Source organism: Drosophila novamexicana, unplaced genomic scaffold (assembly GCF_003285875.2).
Source record: "Drosophila novamexicana strain 15010-1031.04,08,12 unplaced genomic scaffold, DnovRS2.1 tig00000009-arrow-pilon, whole genome shotgun sequence".
NCBI lineage: Eukaryota > Metazoa > Arthropoda > Insecta > Diptera > Drosophilidae > Drosophila > Drosophila novamexicana.
This window is the reverse complement of record NW_020824766.1, coordinates 227,180-245,877: the sequence shown is the minus strand read 5'-3', so window position 1 is coordinate 245,877 and position 18,698 is coordinate 227,180. Positions and strand designations below refer to the sequence as shown.

General features: G+C 46.2%; 6 protein-coding genes across 12 annotated transcripts; 3 read left to right on the top strand and 3 right to left on the bottom strand.

Annotated features, from left to right (window-relative positions):
- Nucleotides 1-2: 2 nt before the first annotated feature.
- Nucleotides 3-4,968, bottom strand: LOC115767431. Of its 6 annotated transcripts, none has more exons than XM_030711722.1 (10): nucleotides 4,640-4,968; nucleotides 3,664-3,778; nucleotides 3,440-3,604; nucleotides 3,201-3,376; nucleotides 2,659-3,024; nucleotides 1,552-1,805; nucleotides 1,273-1,495; nucleotides 646-1,059; nucleotides 281-415; nucleotides 3-223 (listed from the first exon to the last, which is right to left on the bottom strand). In XM_030711722.1, exons 1-10 carry the CDS (start codon nucleotides 4,720-4,722, stop codon nucleotides 19-21), a joined length of 2,136 nt encoding a protein of 711 aa, XP_030567582.1. In that variant the 5' UTR covers nucleotides 4,723-4,968; the 3' UTR covers nucleotides 3-18. The 6 variants fall into 6 exon arrangements, with proteins under 6 accessions (XP_030567582.1, XP_030567590.1, XP_030567614.1 ...); XM_030711730.1 differs by having other exon boundaries at nucleotides 3,440-3,520; XM_030711754.1 differs by lacking the exon at nucleotides 646-1,059.
- Nucleotides 4,969-5,310: 342 nt separating this feature from the next.
- On the top strand, nucleotides 5,311-7,364 carry LOC115767465 (dynein regulatory complex subunit 2). The gene is made up of 3 exons (XM_030711774.1): nucleotides 5,311-5,563; nucleotides 5,667-6,542; nucleotides 6,598-7,364. The coding sequence occupies exons 1-3, from the start codon at nucleotides 5,384-5,386 to the stop codon at nucleotides 7,150-7,152; spliced, it is 1,611 nt and encodes a 536-aa protein (XP_030567634.1). The 5' UTR covers nucleotides 5,311-5,383; the 3' UTR covers nucleotides 7,153-7,364.
- A 610-nt stretch (nucleotides 7,365-7,974) lies between these two features.
- LOC115767492 (uncharacterized oxidoreductase YjmC) lies at nucleotides 7,975-13,061 on the bottom strand. Of its 2 annotated transcripts, none has more exons than XM_030711804.1 (3): nucleotides 12,783-13,061; nucleotides 8,397-9,352; nucleotides 7,975-8,330 (listed from the first exon to the last, which is right to left on the bottom strand). In XM_030711804.1, exons 1-3 carry the CDS (start codon nucleotides 12,982-12,984, stop codon nucleotides 8,172-8,174), a joined length of 1,317 nt encoding a protein of 438 aa, XP_030567664.1. In that variant the 5' UTR covers nucleotides 12,985-13,061; the 3' UTR covers nucleotides 7,975-8,171. The 2 variants fall into 2 exon arrangements, with proteins under 2 accessions (XP_030567664.1, XP_030567672.1); XM_030711812.1 differs by lacking the exon at nucleotides 12,783-13,061 and adding an exon at nucleotides 11,178-11,372 and having other exon boundaries at nucleotides 7,977-8,330.
- A 363-nt stretch (nucleotides 13,062-13,424) lies between these two features.
- Nucleotides 13,425-17,306, top strand: LOC115767510. Its single transcript, XM_030711815.1, has 6 exons — nucleotides 13,425-13,504; nucleotides 14,994-15,071; nucleotides 15,141-15,477; nucleotides 16,273-16,431; nucleotides 16,493-16,795; nucleotides 16,862-17,306. Exons 3-6 carry the CDS (start codon nucleotides 15,172-15,174, stop codon nucleotides 17,120-17,122), a joined length of 1,029 nt encoding a protein of 342 aa, XP_030567675.1. The 5' UTR covers nucleotides 13,425-13,504; nucleotides 14,994-15,071; nucleotides 15,141-15,171; the 3' UTR covers nucleotides 17,123-17,306.
- LOC115767526 (ADP-ribose glycohydrolase OARD1) lies at nucleotides 13,425-18,055 on the top strand. Its single transcript, XM_030711816.1, has 3 exons — nucleotides 13,425-13,504; nucleotides 17,425-17,759; nucleotides 17,818-18,055. Exons 1-3 carry the CDS (start codon nucleotides 13,456-13,458, stop codon nucleotides 17,974-17,976), a joined length of 543 nt encoding a protein of 180 aa, XP_030567676.1. The 5' UTR covers nucleotides 13,425-13,455; the 3' UTR covers nucleotides 17,977-18,055.
- Nucleotides 17,994-18,698, bottom strand: LOC115767541 (ADP-ribose glycohydrolase OARD1). Its single transcript, XM_030711823.1, has 4 exons — nucleotides 18,656-18,698; nucleotides 18,462-18,597; nucleotides 18,235-18,409; nucleotides 17,994-18,177 (listed from the first exon to the last, which is right to left on the bottom strand). Exons 2-4 carry the CDS (start codon nucleotides 18,581-18,583, stop codon nucleotides 18,013-18,015), a joined length of 462 nt encoding a protein of 153 aa, XP_030567683.1. The 5' UTR covers nucleotides 18,584-18,597; nucleotides 18,656-18,698; the 3' UTR covers nucleotides 17,994-18,012.

Genomic DNA, 18,698 nt, shown 5'->3' with positions numbered 1-18,698 from the left:
GATCCGGCTGCCTTTCTCCTAGTTGCATTTGATGTTGGCGCCCTTGCCCTGCGCATAGATGCTGCCCTTGGCCAGCTCCTTTTTGGCGCCCTTGCACAGCTCCGGATTCCTGCCGGCCGGCTTATAGCTACGCTCGCCGGCCAGCAGGCCCGGATCGGCGCCTTGTGCCGCCTGCTTTGGGCTGAGCGTTGTGTTCGGGCCGTTCCAGGTGACATAATCAGCGCTGTGTTTTGACAACTTATTAGGTATTCAGCCCGGCGTATAACTGGGTTTAACTTACAGCAATAGCTTCTCGTCGGCGCCTTTGGCCAGCTGCGCATTGGGTCCAAGCGTGGCCATCCGTGCGATGAGTGATTGGAACTCGCCGGCATCTAAATTGTGCCCATTGTCCAGGTGCGCCGAGTGCTGTCGCTGTCTGCGAGAAATAAAACGAAATGTATACAAAAAAATCGCTTAGATTTACACACACATTTATATATATATATATACTTCCGGGTAAATGAAAAATGTTTTGCATGCCCAAAAGAAAAACCAAACAGGGAAATGAAAAGCTGAACACGTGCAGCAAACTTCTCTAACGGACTTTTTCAAAGCATGCGCAACTGTACATAAATAACGGTTAACGGTTAACGGTAACGGGCATACTTCAGTGAATCGGTTTTGGTGCGCGCGCGACTTTCAAATGCCTTCGCTATGGAGCCGGCCGAAGCGGTTGAGGAGCCCATGGATGTGGTGTACGAGGAATAGCTGCTGGCATTGCTGTTATTGTTGTTGTTGCTGCTGCTGCTGCTGTTGTTGTCGTTGTTGTTGTTGTTGCAGCAACTAGAACGCGCGAGCATATTTTTGGTGGTCAGGCGCTCATAGGGTGTCTGTGCAGGTGAGGCATATGAGTGCGTAGATGCCCCGGAAATGTTTGCGGCCTTCGGCTCCGACTCCGGCGTGGGCGTGGCCGAATGGCTGAGGATGATCTGTGTGGTGGCCGCGGTGGGTGTGATGACATTGATGGATGGCAAATGGCGATGTAGCTTATGTGGCTTGCTGCTGCTGCTGCTGCAGCGGCTGCTCTTCAAGGCGATGATAATGAGGGCAGGTAAGCAAATGTGTGTATGTGTGTGTGTGTGTGAGGCAGCAACAAAGTATTACGGAGAAAATAGGCAAAATCGATTAACAAAACGGCTAAAGCAACGGCAGCAAAGGCGAGAGGAGGAGCACCGTGCGGGATGAGCGTGTGCCGCAACAGCAACTGGGCTGGCTCAACCTGTCCGTACGCACCTGTGTGCGGCAGCCGCGTCCACCTGGTCCACTGGCAGCGTCAGGGCGCTGTCCGTGGCACTGGACTTGGGCAGCGCGTGCTTTTGGCTGCGCTGCTCGTCCTCGTCCTGCACAATTTGCAGTATTTGCATGGCACGATCCTCTGCATAGTTGACCGACTCCAGGGCCATCAAGATGATGCGCTCAGCTATCTGAGGATATCGCTCCTTGAACAGCGCCTCCACTGTAAGAGAAAGGAGCGTCAGGAATTTGGAAAGAAAATCAGGAACTGGCGCTCACTGTCTGTCTTCTGCTCGGCGGTGTACTCCTTGGGTCGCAGCGGTATGTGCTGCACGCCCTGCTCGTTGCCCGACTTCTGGTCCGCGTCCAGGTGCGGCGGCCGATTGTTGGGCCTGTGCGGCTGTTGCATGTCGCGTTTGGCATAGCCCAGCGAGATCAGCTTCTCCGAGGCGAACTGCACATTGTTGTCCGCATTGGCCAGAATGTCGAGCAGCAGCATTTCATCTGCCTTGGGGAATATGTTCTTCATGTATCTAGGGGCAGATGAAAACGGGACTTAAAAGCTGCGAGAATAAAAAGCTATGGTGCTTTGTGCTTAAGAGAAGCTAGCTTGCAAAATACGTGTCCGAGATTAAAAAAGGAACATCTGCACTGTTAATCAAAAAATCCATTAACATTTGACGTTAACAGAGTGACGTTAACATAACACAAAATATTAGCACGAAGAAGCAACATAATAAAATACATTAACAAATAAATTATTATTCGAACATAACTGGAAATAAAAACGTAGACTTAATAAAATCCATGAATATGTTAAATAACATTTTATGTTAACAGATTTATGTTAACATAAGTAAAAAGAAACCGTAAATTCGAGAATCGGCAACCTAATATAATAAATGAATATGTCAATAAACATTTGTAATTAACAGAGTGACGTTAAAGATTAACAAATGAAAATATAAAAAATATAAATATTTTGCGAATCGGTAACTCAATAAAATACATTAACATGTCAATTAACAGTAACCGTTACCAGAGTGAAGTTAAGAGAATGAAGTTAACTTAACAGAAGAGATGCAAACTAAATTTAAGATACGGGAATAATTGATTCGGTAACTTAATAAAATATATTAACATATGATTGACAAATAACATAGATAATATGACTTGTCGTTAACAGATTCACCTTAGCATAACAGCTAGCAGATGAAGCTTATCAGTTGGCAATAACATAACATCAAATGTTAACAGAAAAGGCCGAATAACACAAAATGCGCCTTCGAAAGCCAACAAATAAATAACAACAAAATGAAAACTGTCAATTTCAATTAGCTAATTGCCTGGCAAGTCAAATCTTTGATCTGAATAACAAAAAAGCACCTCAATTTCATTTTGGGCGACGAGTGCGGCTTGGGCGAGCTGCGCCACTGCGGCGAGCCGTGCAGGGCGGGCGGCGGCATGATGCCCGCTGCTGCTGCTGCTGCGGCTATGTGCTGTCCGGGGCCACTTTGCATGCTCATGAGACTACCGAAGCGGCCGCCGGGCAGGGGACTGGCCGTGCGTGACGTAACGGTTATCCGGCTAGCGCCCATGTCCGGGCGACGCGCCGGTGGTGTCATATAGAAAGCGGAATTGCTGTGGAACAAATGCCGCTGGGCGGGCGGAGTCACAAACGGACCGGGCATCGTAACCGGATGCTTCTCCACCTGCAAGGCGCTGATGACGACGGCCTCGCGATTATAGTAGCTGTTAAGGGGGAATTAGTGGGCGTGGGGGAGGTTAGTAAGCATGTGAGTGGGTGCAATAAGCGGCGGCAGCGTGTGTTGAAAGATAGAGATACATTTGTACAGAGCATTAGCCAAAAGGGGATTAACGAGCTCAAAAGGCAGCTGGAGAGAACCAAACTATGAGGCATGTCTCACCGTTTCAATAGCAAGCGTATGTGATTCTCGTCGGCGGTGGGAAACATGTTCTGTATTTTGGTGACCACCGCTTGGCTCTCGCTCTGATGGCTGAACGATGTCTCCTGGATTGTGGAGCGACGCGACATGTTCGAGGCCAGGCGGGCGCGCTGCAGGGGCAGTGGCGAGGACATTTCCTGCAAATAAGACCAGTTGAAAAAAAACGTCATCAATTGCGAGCTGTAGTTGGTTCGACCTACCAGTTGGGCGCGCGAGGATGCGGAGAGCAGCGGACTCGTCGACAGATTGTGCAGTGCGGGCTGCTGGCCGCGTTCGCGCTCCTGGAAGGCACGCACAGCGGTCAGATTATTGCTGGGATGGACAACGTGATAGGGTGAACTGTGATGTGAGCTCTGTGCCATGTGCTGATTGAAGGGGTGGATGATTAGATGCCTCCAGATGAGGGGTTCCAACCGACACTCACCTGCAGCGGAATGGACTCCGTGGAGCAGCGCTCGTTTTGCAGCTGCTTGTAGCTGTTGCGCCCGGCGCGCGGATCCTCCAGCTGCATGGCCTTGGTCAGATAGTTTATGTAATAGCTGCAAGTTCATAACAAATGACAACCAAACGGTCGTTAAATGGGGTTGATTGTCTGTCCGTCTGGTGGTGAATTTCTTGGCACACATTTACGGCAAATTGGCATAGGTAAAGGGTGCCTTTAAACAGCGACACGTGCCAAGTAGCTGCCAAAAGGCAGAAGGCAGAAGGCAGCAGCTCACATTTGACAGCCAATCTGTGGGCTGTGATTGCTGCCGTCTCTGCTGGCGTCTCGTCTCCAGCCAAGTGGCCACTTCAGCTCCAACGTATGACAGTCGCTGCTTAATTGCACGGGCAAGCATATCTGGAGGAGACGCAAGTAGCTGCTGCTGCATTGGGCGGAAAATGAGGCCAATTGGCCTAGCGGCTGCTTTGTGCTCGAGTGTTGTCTTTAGCATAATGAATAGCAATTCATGGCTTCAAATTTGCATAGCACAATAAAAGGTGCCGCCTGAAAGTATGCTTTAACTTTGTATGCAAGTTCTTAAACTTGCGTAAAGAAAACTTTTTAAGCGCTTGCTATAGAAATGCTGTAGATGTATACGCTAATGTTTTATACGCCTCTTAAAATGTCGTGCTATTTAAAGACTCTGTACATTTAACGAGCTCAAAGCAATCAATTTGCCGCAACAAGCCGCCATGGCATATTTTTAATAGCCGCCGCCTAAAAGCATGCAACGAAAAATGTTTACATTGTAAACTCGCACTGCAAAACTGCACAGTGTTAGAAAACGACCCCCCGCCCACCCACTCAGCCATTCCATCTTGCCCAGACATGCAACATTTCAACGCTCGGTATGCTGGTTTTTTTTTTTTTTGCATTGCATGCATAAATGTTTATGAGGTTTCCGCTAGCTGCTTACCAGTTGCCCGTCGTCTGATCGTATTTGCAGTCCCAGCCGGGCGGCAGCTTCTGATAGCCATTGGGTGCGCCTGTATCGCTCATTTTGGCGTCGCAATATTTGAATATTGTTTCTATTTTATTTTCGTTTTATATTTATGGGTATTTAAACGTATATTCGCAGCTTGTTTGCCAACTGTCTGCAACCCCGAAAACTTTGCTGGATCTGCCCTTGCCACTCGAGCTTTGTAGTTGTGCTCCGTGCTTGCTGGGGGTTGTTAGCCACCACCAGGGCGACGCGCACACACACACACACACACGCGCGCACACAGTCACAACAAGCAAAGTTATTTTTGTTTACAAGGCGCAGCCGGGAAAAAAAAAGCAAAACACGCACACACACACAGTGAAGGCACGGCGTGCCTTTAGTGAGTGGCTTGTTTATGGTCCTTGTAGTCCTTGCTTCTGCTAACGAAACAACCGCGCTTGGCCAGCTCTCGACGTCTACTAACTTGGCTGGCGCAAAAGTCGCGGCTCAGCTGCTCCGGAGATGCTGCGCGGGAGCGAGCTTTACGTTTGGCGCCCAGCTCCAGTTCGTGCTCGGCAGTGTTGGCAAACGTCGAGCACGTGTAACGGTCCGCAGTGAGCTTTGCCTCGTCTGTCACATGAAGCCCAGCAGTGGGGAGCTTTCGGTACAGTCAGACACAGAGCGAAACAATTGAAATACTTTTATTTTTAGTAAAAATCATTTTAAACTCAAAACGAGATGTCGACAGTCGTCCCGGAAATACGCATAACGCGTATTACGGAAACGTATCTGGAAGATGCGCTCGAGGAAATGGAGGAGGCGGCAAAGCCACGCCCACCGACCAAGGCGCAAAAGAAGGCGGCGCGCAAAGAGGCAAAGCGCCTGCAGAAAATCGCCGACCAGAAGCTAATCATGCGCGTAAGTAGAGCTCAATCTCACTCTGTCGCGAGAGAGAGAGAGAGAGAGAAAGAGAGGGAGAGCGAGAGAGAGAGAGACATGCTAATTGTTGAAATGCCCGCAGCATGATCTGGAGACGGAGCTGGAGCTGGGCAAGCGCATGGATTTGCGCGGCATGGAGGAATGGAACTCCATTGCCGAGCAGATCAAAATAGTCGAGCTGCGCAACGAGATAATCACTTGGGGCGAGCGCGCCGAGCGAATTTTTGAGCATAAAAACGATCACATCCAAATGCTGATCGACGATATCGCCCAGACCAATGAGCAGCATGCGCGCAATTATGGCCGCACCGTGGAGCTGATCGATCACATTAGCGAGTGCTACCAGGCCATGCTGGACGGCAACAAGCGCATGTACGAGCAGCAGGCCGAGGATCTGCTCAAGGAGTTCTACGACGAGGTGCATCTGCGCACCGAGGAAGTGGAGGCGATGCATACGAACAGCGAGAACATAATCCATGCCTCCAATCTGTTCACGCGCGACCAGCTCAAGGAGGACTATCAGATCTATCAGGAGCAGCGCGACGACAATGTCAACCGTGAGATCGAGCGTCGCTTCGACATACGCGACCAGGTCGTCAGCAAGATGAACGACATGCAGCGCCAGCTGAACGACTTCGTGGATGCCCTGCACAGCACCGAGCTGGATGCCCACAAGTACGAGCGCATCCGTTCGCTGACGGAACGCCAGCAGGCGTTCGTGGAGGAGAGCAAGAAGCTGAACGTTGAGGAGGCCAAGTATAGCATCATGCTGAGCGATATCCAGAGCGACACGCTGCGCATCGAGACACAGAACAATGGGACCATCAACGATCTGCGCCTCGAGTTCGAGTACTTTACGAATGTGCGCAAGAAGATCGAGGATCGGATGCATGCGGATCGCATAACCACGCACGAGAAGCTGCGTATACTCAGCACCGAGTGCTACGAGCTGACCAAGGTACAGTCCACTTTCCACAGACAAGACATACGCATTCATTCGCCTACTTTGCCAGAAATTCGAGAAGATCGTGAAGAGCGGCGAGCTGCTGCTCGCGCTGTCCATCACGTGCCGGAAGCTGCAAACGGAGTCCGAGAAGATCATTGTGGGCGGCGAGGTAGTTGACCCCATCGATGTGGGCCCTGTTGATGATAACTTTACGCTGCAAACGCTGGACATCAAACAGCACGTCGATCTCACCGAGGAGGATCTGGTCATGCTCAGCAACGGCCTGAAGAACTTTTGGCGCCAACAGGCCGTGGCCCAGGCCCAGAACTTGCTGCTGCTGGAGGAGAAGCGCAAGCTGACCGAGGAGAATCAGCGTCACATCGACTTCATCAAGTCCATGAGCAAGACCGACAATGCCGAGGAGCTGCGCTCCGCCATGCACGTCAAACCCTGCCTGGAGAAGGTGCCGCTGCTCTTCGATACCCAATGCCGTTTCTTCAAGCTGCGCGTCACCAAGGGCTCGGCAACTGCCGGCAAAGATGCCCAGAGGCAGGCGGTGAACACCATTAAGATGCTATGCGGCAGCAAATGTAACCTTAATCCCGAAAAGAAAAGCGATTAGCCAAAAGACTCGCTATCCTGCTCACAAGACTCGTGAAATAAGCGTGGAAATGTAATTCAAGAGTCTAGCCAAAAGCTATTTATTAGACCCAAGTAACCCAATAGCATAATATATATAATATCTAAGTCTGGAGTGTATATCGTTAACTGTTCTCAAATTGAATCTAGCGAAATAGAAAACCAATTAAATGAGCGAATATTTGTCGAGTGAAACATGAGTGGAAATGTCTAGTAAAGGGCCACATACTAGCCTTGAATAACCCAATATCAACAAATATGTTATCAAAGAGTCTGGAGCATATATCTTTAACTGTTCTCAACTTGGGCATTAATCGAATCTAGAGAAATACAAAAGCAACTAAACGAGTGAATACTTGTCGAGTGAAATAAGAGTGGATATGTCTATTGGTCAGCTACAGCCTGGAATAACCTAATATGATAATATATATTATGTATCGTTAATTATTCTCAACTTTGGCACTAATTAAATCTAGAGAAATACAAAAGAAACAAAAACGAGTGAAATAAGAGTGGAATTGACTAGTTAAGAGCTACGGCCTTGAATAACCCAATGGAATAGCCCCAATACAATATATATCACAATATATACGTATTATCGGAGTCTGGAGTGTATATCTTCAACTGTTCTCAACTTAGGCTTTAATCGAATCTAAAGGCTATTGTCGTTTGAATATTCGGATCGTGAAATAAGCGTGGAAATGTAATCGAAAAGTCTAGTTGTCACTTTTCAGCTTTAAATAACTAAATCACCTAATATCGTATATATTATATATATATTAACAAAAATTACAAATATAATTCAAGTCTAGTTTTATTAGCTTTGCAAAACATAATATCATAATCTATATATAGTATATTTGTATATATATCAAAGAGTCTAGGGCGTTAACGTTAACTGTTCTCAACTTAGGCACTAGTCAAATCCTTTGGTCAAGAAAAATGCAAAAGCAGCTTTATTTTATGGCATATGTGTGTGTTTCCAGATATGATTGCTCCTCTTCACTTGAAGCTCAGCGGCTTGATGTTGAGCCTCTCGGCCAGGGCCGCGCAGGTCTTCAGCTGGTTCTCCAAATACTGGATGCCGCCCGCCTCGTCGACGGCCTTCATGTTCCTCGACTCCTTGTCGCCGGCCAGCAGCACGGGCTTGTTGGGATCGGTCTATGGGGATGGTAGAGTAGAGATTGTTAGCCGGAAGTTGTCCTTCCAGCAGCTGGACAGACTTACCGGCTTGGCGCCTCGCAGACGCGAGTTGAAGTCCTTCATGCGCTCCTCGAAATCGGGCGCAAAGCAATTGGGATCGATGGCAACGAAAAGCTGGCCCAGATCGGCGGCTGTGTTGGCGCCCGTGTGCGTCCATTTGCGCACCTGCGTCGAGTACTTGGCGCCGGACATGACGCCGGAGAGTATGTCCACCATGGCGCCCAGGCCGTAGCCTTTGTAGCCGGAGGTTAGCTCGGTGCCGCCCAGCGGCAGCAGGCAGCCGGTGGCGAACGCCAATTTGGCATCGTTAGTCACATTGCCATCGGGATCCTGGGCCCAGCCGTCGGGCAGCGGCGCGCCCTTGCGGTTCTGTATCTCGATCTTGCCCACGGCCACCGCGGTGGTGGCCATGTCCAGCAGAAAGTGATCACAGTCGCCAGCCGGGGCGCCCAGCGAGAGCGGATTGGTGCCCAGCGCCGCCTCCTTGGCGCCGGTGGGCGCCATCAACGGGGACGTGTTTGTCATGGACATGCCTACCAGGCCATTTTCCATGGCCCTCAGCGCATACCAGCCGGCCATGCCGTAATGATTGGAGCCCCTGCTGCAGACCCAGCCAATGCCCACGGTTTTGGCCTTCTTGATGGCCAGATCCATGCAAAAGTTGCCAACCACAGCGCCCAGTCCATTGCAGCCATCCACCCAGGCCGTTGCCGGGGTTTCCTTTAGCACCTTCGGCTCGGCGCCGCCGTTTGTCGAATTAATGGCCAGGTCATTGATATACATCTCCAGCCGATTCATACCGTGGCTAAAGTGGCCACGATAGTCGGCCGCCACCAGAAGATCGGCCTGGGCACGCGCATGCGCCTCGGGCACCTTCACGGCCGTGAAGCAGTCGATCATAAAGCGACGCGACTCCTCGACAGCGACCAGTTTGGGCGACGACACAGACGACGACATGTTACGCGATAAGATGGCAAGTTCTACAAAACAAAAACCAGTCGAATATCAAAAACAATAAAGTTGCCCCAGACACAAGTTGAGGGAGTTCCTATGTGCGGCCAGTTACGCGGCGACTATGCGACTGTTTCGGCCTGGAGCTGCCCTAGGCGGCATAGCTCTAATTAATCTAGCAAATTCTCAGCGACACATAGTGCTAGATCTCTGGAGAGCTCAGTTCAGTTAGAAACAGCAGGAAGACAGAGCGAGAGGGGGAGGGAGCGGGAGGGAGAGAAGGCGGCAGCAATGTTTATTGTTTTGTTTTTTGTTTTTTTTTGCAAAGCCCGAAATTCCTCAGAGAGGGAGGGAGGGAGAGAGAGAGAGAGAGAGAGGGGCAGAGCGGGAGCGTGTTTAGGAATACTTATCAGCCCATCAGTGAGTATATATAAATATATATATATGCATATGTATGTGTGTGTACCTCGATTTATATTATGTGCCAATGGTTCAGTCAATGATACGGCACGGTGCGACGTGTGTGAATAGTTTGTTTTTGTACTTTTATACACTGGAAATGGGTTGGGAAGTTTTGTCACATAATGTGTAACAACTTAATGGACTGCATGTTTCATAGAGTAAGCCTAAATAATAGCAGAGAACATCTGTGCAAAGCGTTTGTCACATCAGCTCAGATGAGGGTAATACTCGCCCTTAACTAGGACTCTTTTTGAAACTAAACAGAACTTGAAGTACTCAAAAAACAGCCAAATCTAAATCTAAATCTGAACAGATTACTCGAAAATATTGTTGGGAACAAATTGTTTGAAAATATTATTGAAAAAAAATAAATAGGTTTTTCTCTAAGAAAAGAATAAGTACTCTAGTACTAAGTAGTAAAATAGCCAAGCCTTGGACATATTTGAAAAAGGAAAATAATATTAGAAAAAATTTAAGAAAACATATAAAATAGTTTTTCCAAATAAATGTATATATATACAAGAATAAGATGAAATGGTTCAAAGAAAAGCAAACGAATCCCAAAGATTCGTTCCACGAACCTAACCTCACTTCAGAAAATGTAGATATGTAATTTATGTATATACATATATATAGCTATATTTAGATATGTAAAAGTTGAAGTTATCTCGACCTATGTGACTTATGCATATCAGTATATATATAGTTTATACATCTTTATGCCAGATAAGTCGACAGACACAGCATTAACGGTTCGAAAGAGTATTTACTAGTCGGCCAGCCGACTAATCGTTTACCCCTTACTACTTGTCTACGCCAAAGGGGGCTCGCAGCACATCCAAATACATATGCACATGTATATGTACTCAAATTTATTATTCCTATGTCTGTACGCATACTTGTGTGTGCGACTGTGGTCGTAGCTGATTTCGATTTCCAGTTTTATTTTGAATTTTCGAGTCTGACGCGTGTGTGGGCCGCGCGAGCTGAATGTGTCTCTCGAGCGTTTTTGTCGTTAATGACCTTGAACTTCACTTGATATCCAGTTGAATGGAGCCCACGCTTCGATGGCAGCTCATGGATGCATTAATTATGAGCTGTGCCGCGCTGGACTGACGGATGATGGGTTGTGCCCAACGCCCGTCCATTGATTAATTGTCAGGCTATAATTACGGAAATGTACGACAACAGTTTTGTTTACCGCAGAGTATTTACTTTTACCATGTCTCTCACTTGGCTCAAGTGTTGTTAAGCTGTTTACAAGTGCCACGCCCACTTAAAAAGATAATCTACTGTGAGCCTCAGACAATGAAAGCGAAATTTGTTCGATGTCGTATAAATACAAAGAAGTCTTGAACAAACATCATATATAACGCCGATAACCCTACAAACCTAATCTTATCAGCCTTAAGTTAATGGGCTTCCTTATCGTCTCCATGGCTGGGTATTCAAACGTTTTGCAACACTGGATCACATGCAGAGGCCGTTGTTAAATTTGATGTGACCACAGATTAACAATGCTGCACTTGGAATTTTGAAAAAGCCCCGACATTATGAAGATTATAAATTTAAATATACAAATAAATGTATATTAATGGGTTTCAGTGTACCCCATTTGTCAGCGCCTGTTTCGATTAGTGTGGGAAATTGATTGGACGTTAATTGTAGCTGAACGGGTTTTGGAGCACCGCACAAAAGTGTTGGAGTGTTTAATGCGCTTTCAATTAGGCAATCAAATTGTCATTAGTAATGCTTCGAATTGGAGCAATGGACTGGAACCGAGCACAAGACCCAACGACTTTTTTGTTTAACTTGTATAATTGTCATTTATCCATGTATTTGTTTATAGATTTCATTTAGAATAATGCGCATTCCCAGTTCGATAAGTGCTACAAGTTTCTCTCTCTCTCTCTCTCCCTCTCTCTCTCTCTCTCTCTAGTTTAGTCAGGCAATTAACAGAATAAAATTATATTTCGTTTAACCTAAGCAATGGATGGCATTTTAGATATATTTATTTTACTAATTAATATGATTTACATATATGCATGTGTTCTGAATCAGAATCAAAAGTTGAGTTATCAACTTTTTGGTCTTTCAGTTTTAAATCTAACTCGACACAACTTATCTGAAATCTCCCCCTTTGTCTTGGATAAAATTTAAATACATAAAAAAAAAAAATATTCCTTAAGTAAAGTAAAAAGTCACAAACTATGCTATATGAAAGAACTATGTATATTCCGTATACCCCTTAAAATGTAGCCCGCAATTTGTATATGAAAATATTTACTGTTTGCAATATTTTCAGAACAACGGGCAAATGCAAATTAATTATTTAATTGTCTTAAAATGCTTAAAAACCAAAGATAAAATCAAAACCAGGGCTCAAAGATGTGAAAACCAGCTTCACGAACCAAACTTTAAGCCAGGGAACCGGTTCTAGCCGTAAACCGAAGCTCAAAGAATTTTCTTGCAGCCCTGATCAGAGTTGTTTCTTATCGCAAATAATTCCCCTTTAGACAAGAACGCTGAACTATTAAGAGTTATCACAAAATTAATTTCGATACAAGTTAGCGCAGAAACAACGTTTTATTAATTAAAAGCACGCCACCTTTTTTTATTAGAGAATTAAAAATGTTTTCAAATGTTAACAGCTGCCACTTGTTGCGTTTTGCTGTTTCGGCAGCTGATTTGCAAAAAGAAGAAAAAAATAGTAAGAGCATTTGTTTTAATTATAAATCTATACATCTGTGATTAATATACAAAATTTTGTAGAGCGCGCGTGGGTGGCATTAACGATTATACATATATAAGTTGAACTACGTAAGATTCGTTGCGACGAGGCTATAAAAACAGCTGACAGCTTTCTAAATGCCAAACAGGGTTGCCAGCTCGCTGTCAGAGCGTGATGAGAAGGAAGCCAGAGATAGGCATATAAATCATAACGCATAGATAATGAACAATTGCACGCGTAATTAGCATAATAAAGTCTCCGCTTACCGCTGTTATTTGCATTGGTTTTTGGTGCTGTTGTTGTTGCAGCTGCGCTGAGACGCCTACATTGCTGTTGTAATTGCAATTGTTGTTGTTGTTGTTGTTGTTGTTGGCGCCTTTGAAGTGTTTGAATAAACCGCCAATTGGCGTTGACGTAGGCGTTGGCAGCGACCGCACGACGCGAGCAGCACAATGTCAACGATGTCATTGCGGCGAATATGGCAAAAAGTTCTAAAGTGCTAAAGCAAACAACAATAACAACAAGAACACGAATACGAATACGAATACACAACAACAAGAACAAACTACCCAAAACAGAAACTAGTTAAGGCAACGTAAACAGAAAACACGTAAGACAACAACAACTACAAGAAGATCAAGTCAACGGCTACGTAACGCACGCGGGCAAAGCGGGCCGCAAAACAGCTGACGTTGACGTCGACGCTGGCGTCTCTGCTGCTGCGGCTGCTGCTATTGCTGCTGCTGCGGCGGCTTCTGCTGTTGCTCTCAAGTTGTTTGCCTTTTGCCTTGCACTTTTTAGTTATTCTCTTAGCAGCGTCTGTTTCAGAACGTTTTAACCGTTTGTAAAGCGCGCTTCCAAGTTGTGATTTGTTCGTTTCCTCGATTCTTCTTTGTTGGGAGATTTGCGTCAATTGCCCAAGCAAAGTATTAAATACGAATGTTCTTTGCGCGCCGACAAGCACAACAACTAACTACACAAATACTACGTAAAGTATAACTGTTAACACACAATAGTATACAACTAAATATTAAGCTGATATCTACACGCAAGAAACTATTTATATAATGCGCCAGGCGCAACTATAACAGCAACAAATACGACAACGACAACAACAACAACAATGTGCAAGTTTACAACAAGAAATCACAGGCAATAAGCGTATAGATTATATTTATGTTGTAGCCAAACGCCTCTCGTGTTCGTTGTGTTCCGTCGGAGCGCCAAGTTGAACTGCCATGAACTGAGTTGGAGACGTTGTCGTCGTCGTCGTCGGCATCGTAGATGCTATCGCTTTTCCACAAGGTGCCCCAAGCGTCGGCGATTGGCTCAATTGATGAAAAGTGAAATTTAAATTTATATACAATTGCTCGCGCCATGCGTACAAATGCGTGCGAGCGAACGAGAGAGAGAGAGAGAAAGAGTAGCCTGATTTGACCTTGGCATAACCAAAAAGTCACTTGCACATTGGACACTGGTTAACAATTAATACTAATTTATACAAAAACTAACAGTTAAATGCACTTTTAGTTTATCGCGCAGTTATGTGAACTGTTTTTGTGCGAGCCGAATTTTGTTTGTTTATATTAGGCGCGCAGTGTTGCAAAGCGCACGCTTAGCCAAGACACGCACCACACAGCACACAACATTTTGGCGCCAATTGACAAAACCGACAACTTTCAAAAGAAAAAGCTCGTTTTATTGTTGTTGTTGGTCCAACTTAATATGGTAATTTGTATGCGATGTGTGTCTGTGTGTGTGTGCTAATATTTGTTTTCACCTGCTATGCGCAAAAATTATTATAATTTAAGTCACATTACTATTTGCGTATGCAAACAACATCAAATGTGAACGGGTCAGCTCAACTCATGCGAGACATTTTTTATTGCTCGCTTGAGTGCCCCTGTATATGCCCAGCTATTACCGTTATGGCGTCGCCTACGCTGCCAGGTGCAAGGCTATCAATATGGTCTTATCTGCTGAGCAGCTCGATAGGGCCATAGGGCCAAGATCTCGACAAGATCTTGACGAGCTCAAGTTTTGGGCAAATGCGAGCTTCGACCAAAAAATAACAAAAAATAATAAATTAACAGCGAATTCTAACAAAACAAACAAACGATAACAAACACGCACGCACACACAGTGTGTGTGTTGTTTGTGTGTAATCATATGTCATCATCAGCAACATGATGGCATATTATAGAACAACAACAACAACAGCAACAACAAGCTGAGTCAGAGTTGTCATCCAAAAGCCCCAATTGGGGCCGAACTCTGGACGTGGCTCTGGGCTGCTTTTGAGTTGTTGATTTCGCTCGGGCGCATTCCATTCCGCTGCAGAACGCCAGCCGAGACAGTCGCAGCTGAGCGTGTCTTAAGCACAGCTAAAACAAGCTACTAACTTTTGCTAACGAAGCCCAAAAAAAAAAACGCTAATTGCTTTCTTATTATTCATTGGTTCTGTTCGTGTTCCTCAGCTCCAAACAAAAACAAAAAGTTTTCACTTGTGATTTTTGTTTTGTTTTGGTTTGGCCTCGTGAAAGTTTCCGCACTGCGTGAGTACCAAAAATAAATTCCGTTGCTGGCATTGAAGGCAGCCCGCAAATAATTTCATTTAATTGCAGTTAACAACAACAACAACAACAGCTGGCAAATATGGCCAGCACGAACGTGAAAATCGTCGAATCGAAACTCGATCTGTTCCAAGCCCCACAGCACTATGCACTGGCGCACGCCGTTGAGTCATCTTTCGCTGCACTCCGCGGCACCCTCGCCTGGCAGTTCGCCCTCATCTTTGGCGATGTCGACGATCTGCGGCGGCGGCGCGTCACCAGCGGCAATTGCGTCGTCTTGGATCACAATTCCAGATTCGTTTACCATCTGGTCACCAAGTCGAATCTCTATGCGACCAGCACATACGATGATGTCCAAGCCGCATTGATTTGCATGAGGGAGCATATGGTAAGAGGAGGGGCAGGGAGAGGATTTGATTTGAGAGGAGAGAGAAAAACTTCCAAGTGATGTTATAGGGATATAATATGAAGAGATGGGGAGAACGGAAGAGGGGGAGAGAGACAGAGGGAAATGCATATTTATATGCAGAGAGAATGGGAGACAAATATACATACATAGAGAAAGAGATATGTCAAACGAAAAAGAGAGACATAAGTGAAAGAGAGAGTGTGAACTTTCTCATATGAAACATATGTTTTTTTCAGTTTGAGAAAGGGATTAGTTTATTCAGAGAAAGCAGGGATATACAGACATCAGGAAGAGCGAGAAAACGTCGTTCGGTTAGGGTATATAAGATGTCGCATATTGAGCCTCTCCTTATTAAGGTAGAGAGAGTATGGGAGAGAGAGAGAGACATAGGAGAGAGAGGAAGAAATATATGCAGTTTAGAAAGAGGGAGATACAAGTAGGCACAATTTCTAACATGTCGAGTTAGGGTATAAAGGTAGTCGCATATTGAGATCATGATTCTCCCCTTTAAGACAGCAAGAGAGAGAGATAGAGAGACAGATAGTCAGATGAAGGGATATATATAGTCTAGAAAGGGGAAAGACATGTTTTCTTTGCTTAAGCTAACACCTCTTCTGGTTAGGGTATAGAAGTAGTCGCATATTGAGAAAATTCCCGAGTTTGTCGTTAATTTGCAGTTAATTTGTTTGCACCACACGCATATATATATATGCTGGTATATAGACTCGCTTGCGTTAATTAATCAGATTCCATTTGATCAAATTCCAATCACAGCGGAACCATGAAATCACCAAAGTGGCCATGCCACGGATCTGCTGCGGCAACGATGGCCTCGACTGGAAGCGAGTAAAGCGCATTGTGCAGCAGATATTCGCGCACAGCGAGTATCCCATTGAGATACTCGTCTGTGAGCATGACGACGTGTCCAGAGAGGTGAGCCGAGGCAAATGAAATGTGCCACCTTTTGTTGTTAATCTCGACTCTCCATACGCAGCTGGCTGCGCCCAAGTGTCAGATTACCGAGGCCAAGGGCAATCTGTTTAGCGCACCGGAAAACTTTGCACTGGTCCATTCCGTGAGCGCCGACTTTGCCATGTGCGCGGGCCTCAATTTGCAGTTTCGCTGCAAGTTCGGGCACGTGGACGATCTGAAGCGGCAACAGCGGCACACGGGCAACGTGGCCGTGCTGGAGCAGGGCGGTCGCTACATATACAATCTGGTGACCAAGGAGCGTGCCCACGAGAAGTGCACCTACACGGCGCTCTACTACGCCCTGCTGGCCATGCGCGAGCACATGGTGAGTCCAACGAGTTGCACTCTCCATCATAATAGCTAAACCAATCCTCTTGCCTTCTCCCGCCAGCGTGAGCACAGCGTCAGCAAGTTGGCCATACCACGTCTGGGTTGCGGCATCGATCGTCTGGACTGGCTGCGCGTGCGCAGTCTGCTGGAGCTGGTGTTCGTCAGCGACAACGTGGACATAATTGCCTTCTTCTACGAGCCGCCCAGCATTGAAAGGGACACCATAAAGGTCATGTGCCCCACCTGTCATCACATGAAGCTCATGCAGCTGCCGCGCAGCGTCAGCCGACAGTCGCTGCACAGAGAGAAGACGCCTTTCTAAGTTGATGAGGCACCTTTTTGTATATATTAATAGTTGTTAATTTATAACATTCGAAATGGGTTTGCATGGGGTTTTTTTTTTGGCACCAAATGCACCGTTACTTATATAGTTGTTAGGAGTTTTGGTAAGTTGAGAGCACAAGAAATTGACATATGTATTTATTATACAACAAATAAAAGACACCGCCTGCTGGCTGGCAATAAACGAAAGTTGGCTTTGCGTAGAGATATACCTAGTTTACATGTCTGTGATAGTGAGTCTGTCTATATTCAAACTGAAAATGTACTCTCCAAAACTTACAGATTTACGTGTCGCCTTTCGTCGTGCGTTTGTCCAGAAGATGACTGGCTTTCAGCTGCAAGAGATCAACGGGGATCTCTTCTCGGCACCGAAGACCCACTCGCTGGCCCATTGCGTTGGCGCCGATCTGGCCATGGGCGCGGGCATAGCTGTCAAATTCAAGGAGGTCTACGGCCAAGTGGATCAGCTGGAGGCACAGAAGGCGCGCAGCGGCGAGATGGCCGTGCTGAAGGATGACGAACGCTACATCTACTATCTGGTGACCAAGTCACAGAGCTGGGCACTGCCCACATACGAGTCGCTGCAGTCGTCGCTGGAAAAGATGCGCGATCACATGGTAAGGCGAAGTCTCCTTATGATCTACGTTTATGCTATAAAGCCCGTTTCTGCTGCAGGTCAAGAATGACATCCATAAGCTGGCAATACCACGCATAGGCTGTGGCATCGATGGCCTGGAGTGGGATAAGGTCAGTGCCATATTGAACGAGGTCTTCGGAAGGGAGGATGTGGAGATTACAGTTTACAACTATGTGCCGCCACAGCAGGCACAGTAACTCGAAGGAGCTCAACAAATTTACAACAGTTCCTGTTTATTTAATTTGTTTGGCTGCACCTGGCACATAATTATATACAACCAGTTCGGTAGAGTCTGCGTAAAATATCTCGGCTAGCATGTCTTTTACTTTGGCCCAGTTGAGCCCATCCAAGCCGCAGCCTATCCGTGGCAGCGCCAATTTGCGCACATTGTGTTCGAGCTGCTCGGAAATGCACAGGGTATTAAATTATTAAAGGAACAAAGGTTATTTACTTGCCATATGCTGTTGCATGGCGCTCAAGGAGCTGTGCAGCAGCTGGTAGGTGGGTTTGCCCCAACTGTTCTGCTTGGTGATGAGGTAGTAAATGTAGCGTCCCTGATGCTCCAGCACGGCCACGCCGCCGGGCTGCACGTTTTGCTTTTGCAATGTGGCAATTTGACCAAATTTATTGCTAACAATAAAAGAGTTCCGTTAGCTGTAAATGAGCCACATAAGATGCTTACCGAAACATAACGGCAATGCCTTTGCCCATACGCAAGTCGGCGGCCACGCAGTGGCACATGGCATACTCTGGACCAGCCGAAAATAAGTCACCACTGACTTCTTTTATCATGAAATCTGTCATATTAACACTCAGCTCTAGCACAAAATAAATATATATATATTGATATCTATATATTTCTATTTCTAATATTACCGCGCCAAACTACGCGCTGACGTTGACAAGCGAATGGCAGAGC

Bases quoted from the DNA above. Each gene is read 5' to 3' on its own strand.
- LOC115767431 (XM_030711722.1), bottom strand. From the start codon at position 4,722: ATGAGCGATACAGGCGCACCCAATGGCTATCAGAAGCTGCCGCCCGGC. The intron at 1,496-1,551 runs GTGAGCGCCAGT...TTTCTCTTACAG, and splicing joins CGCCGAGCAGAAGACAGACA to TGGAGGCGCTGTTCAAGGAG. The intron at 416-645 runs GTATGCCCGTTA...TATTTCTCGCAG, and splicing joins ACCAAAACCGATTCACTGAA to ACAGCGACAGCACTCGGCGC.
- LOC115767465 (XM_030711774.1), top strand. From the start codon at position 5,384: ATGTCGACAGTCGTCCCGGAAATACGCATAACGCGTATTACGGAAACG. The intron at 5,564-5,666 runs GTAAGTAGAGCT...AAATGCCCGCAG, and splicing joins ACCAGAAGCTAATCATGCGC to CATGATCTGGAGACGGAGCT. The intron at 6,543-6,597 runs GTACAGTCCACT...CTACTTTGCCAG, and splicing joins AGTGCTACGAGCTGACCAAG to AAATTCGAGAAGATCGTGAA.
- LOC115767492 (XM_030711804.1), bottom strand. From the start codon at position 12,984: ATGACATCGTTGACATTGTGCTGCTCGCGTCGTGCGGTCGCTGCCAAC. The intron at 9,353-12,782 runs GTAAGCGGAGAC...TTTGTTTTGTAG, and splicing joins AACCAATGCAAATAACAGCG to AACTTGCCATCTTATCGCGT. The intron at 8,331-8,396 runs GTAAGTCTGTCC...CCATCCCCATAG, and splicing joins GTCTGCGAGGCGCCAAGCCG to ACCGATCCCAACAAGCCCGT.
- LOC115767526 (XM_030711816.1), top strand. From the start codon at position 13,456: ATGTTCTTTGCGCGCCGACAAGCACAACAACTAACTACACAAATACTA. The intron at 13,505-17,424 runs GTAAAGTATAAC...CAAAACTTACAG, and splicing joins ACTAACTACACAAATACTAC to ATTTACGTGTCGCCTTTCGT. The intron at 17,760-17,817 runs GTAAGGCGAAGT...TTTCTGCTGCAG, and splicing joins AAAAGATGCGCGATCACATG to GTCAAGAATGACATCCATAA.
- LOC115767510 (XM_030711815.1), top strand. From the start codon at position 15,172: ATGGCCAGCACGAACGTGAAAATCGTCGAATCGAAACTCGATCTGTTC. The intron at 15,478-16,272 runs GTAAGAGGAGGG...TTCCAATCACAG, and splicing joins TTTGCATGAGGGAGCATATG to CGGAACCATGAAATCACCAA. The intron at 16,432-16,492 runs GTGAGCCGAGGC...CTCCATACGCAG, and splicing joins ATGACGACGTGTCCAGAGAG to CTGGCTGCGCCCAAGTGTCA.
- LOC115767541 (XM_030711823.1), bottom strand. From the start codon at position 18,583: ATGACAGATTTCATGATAAAAGAAGTCAGTGGTGACTTATTTTCGGCT. The intron at 18,410-18,461 runs GTAAGCATCTTA...TTTTATTGTTAG, and splicing joins GGCATTGCCGTTATGTTTCG to CAATAAATTTGGTCAAATTG. The intron at 18,178-18,234 runs GCAAGTAAATAA...ATTTCCGAGCAG, and splicing joins GCGCCATGCAACAGCATATG to CTCGAACACAATGTGCGCAA.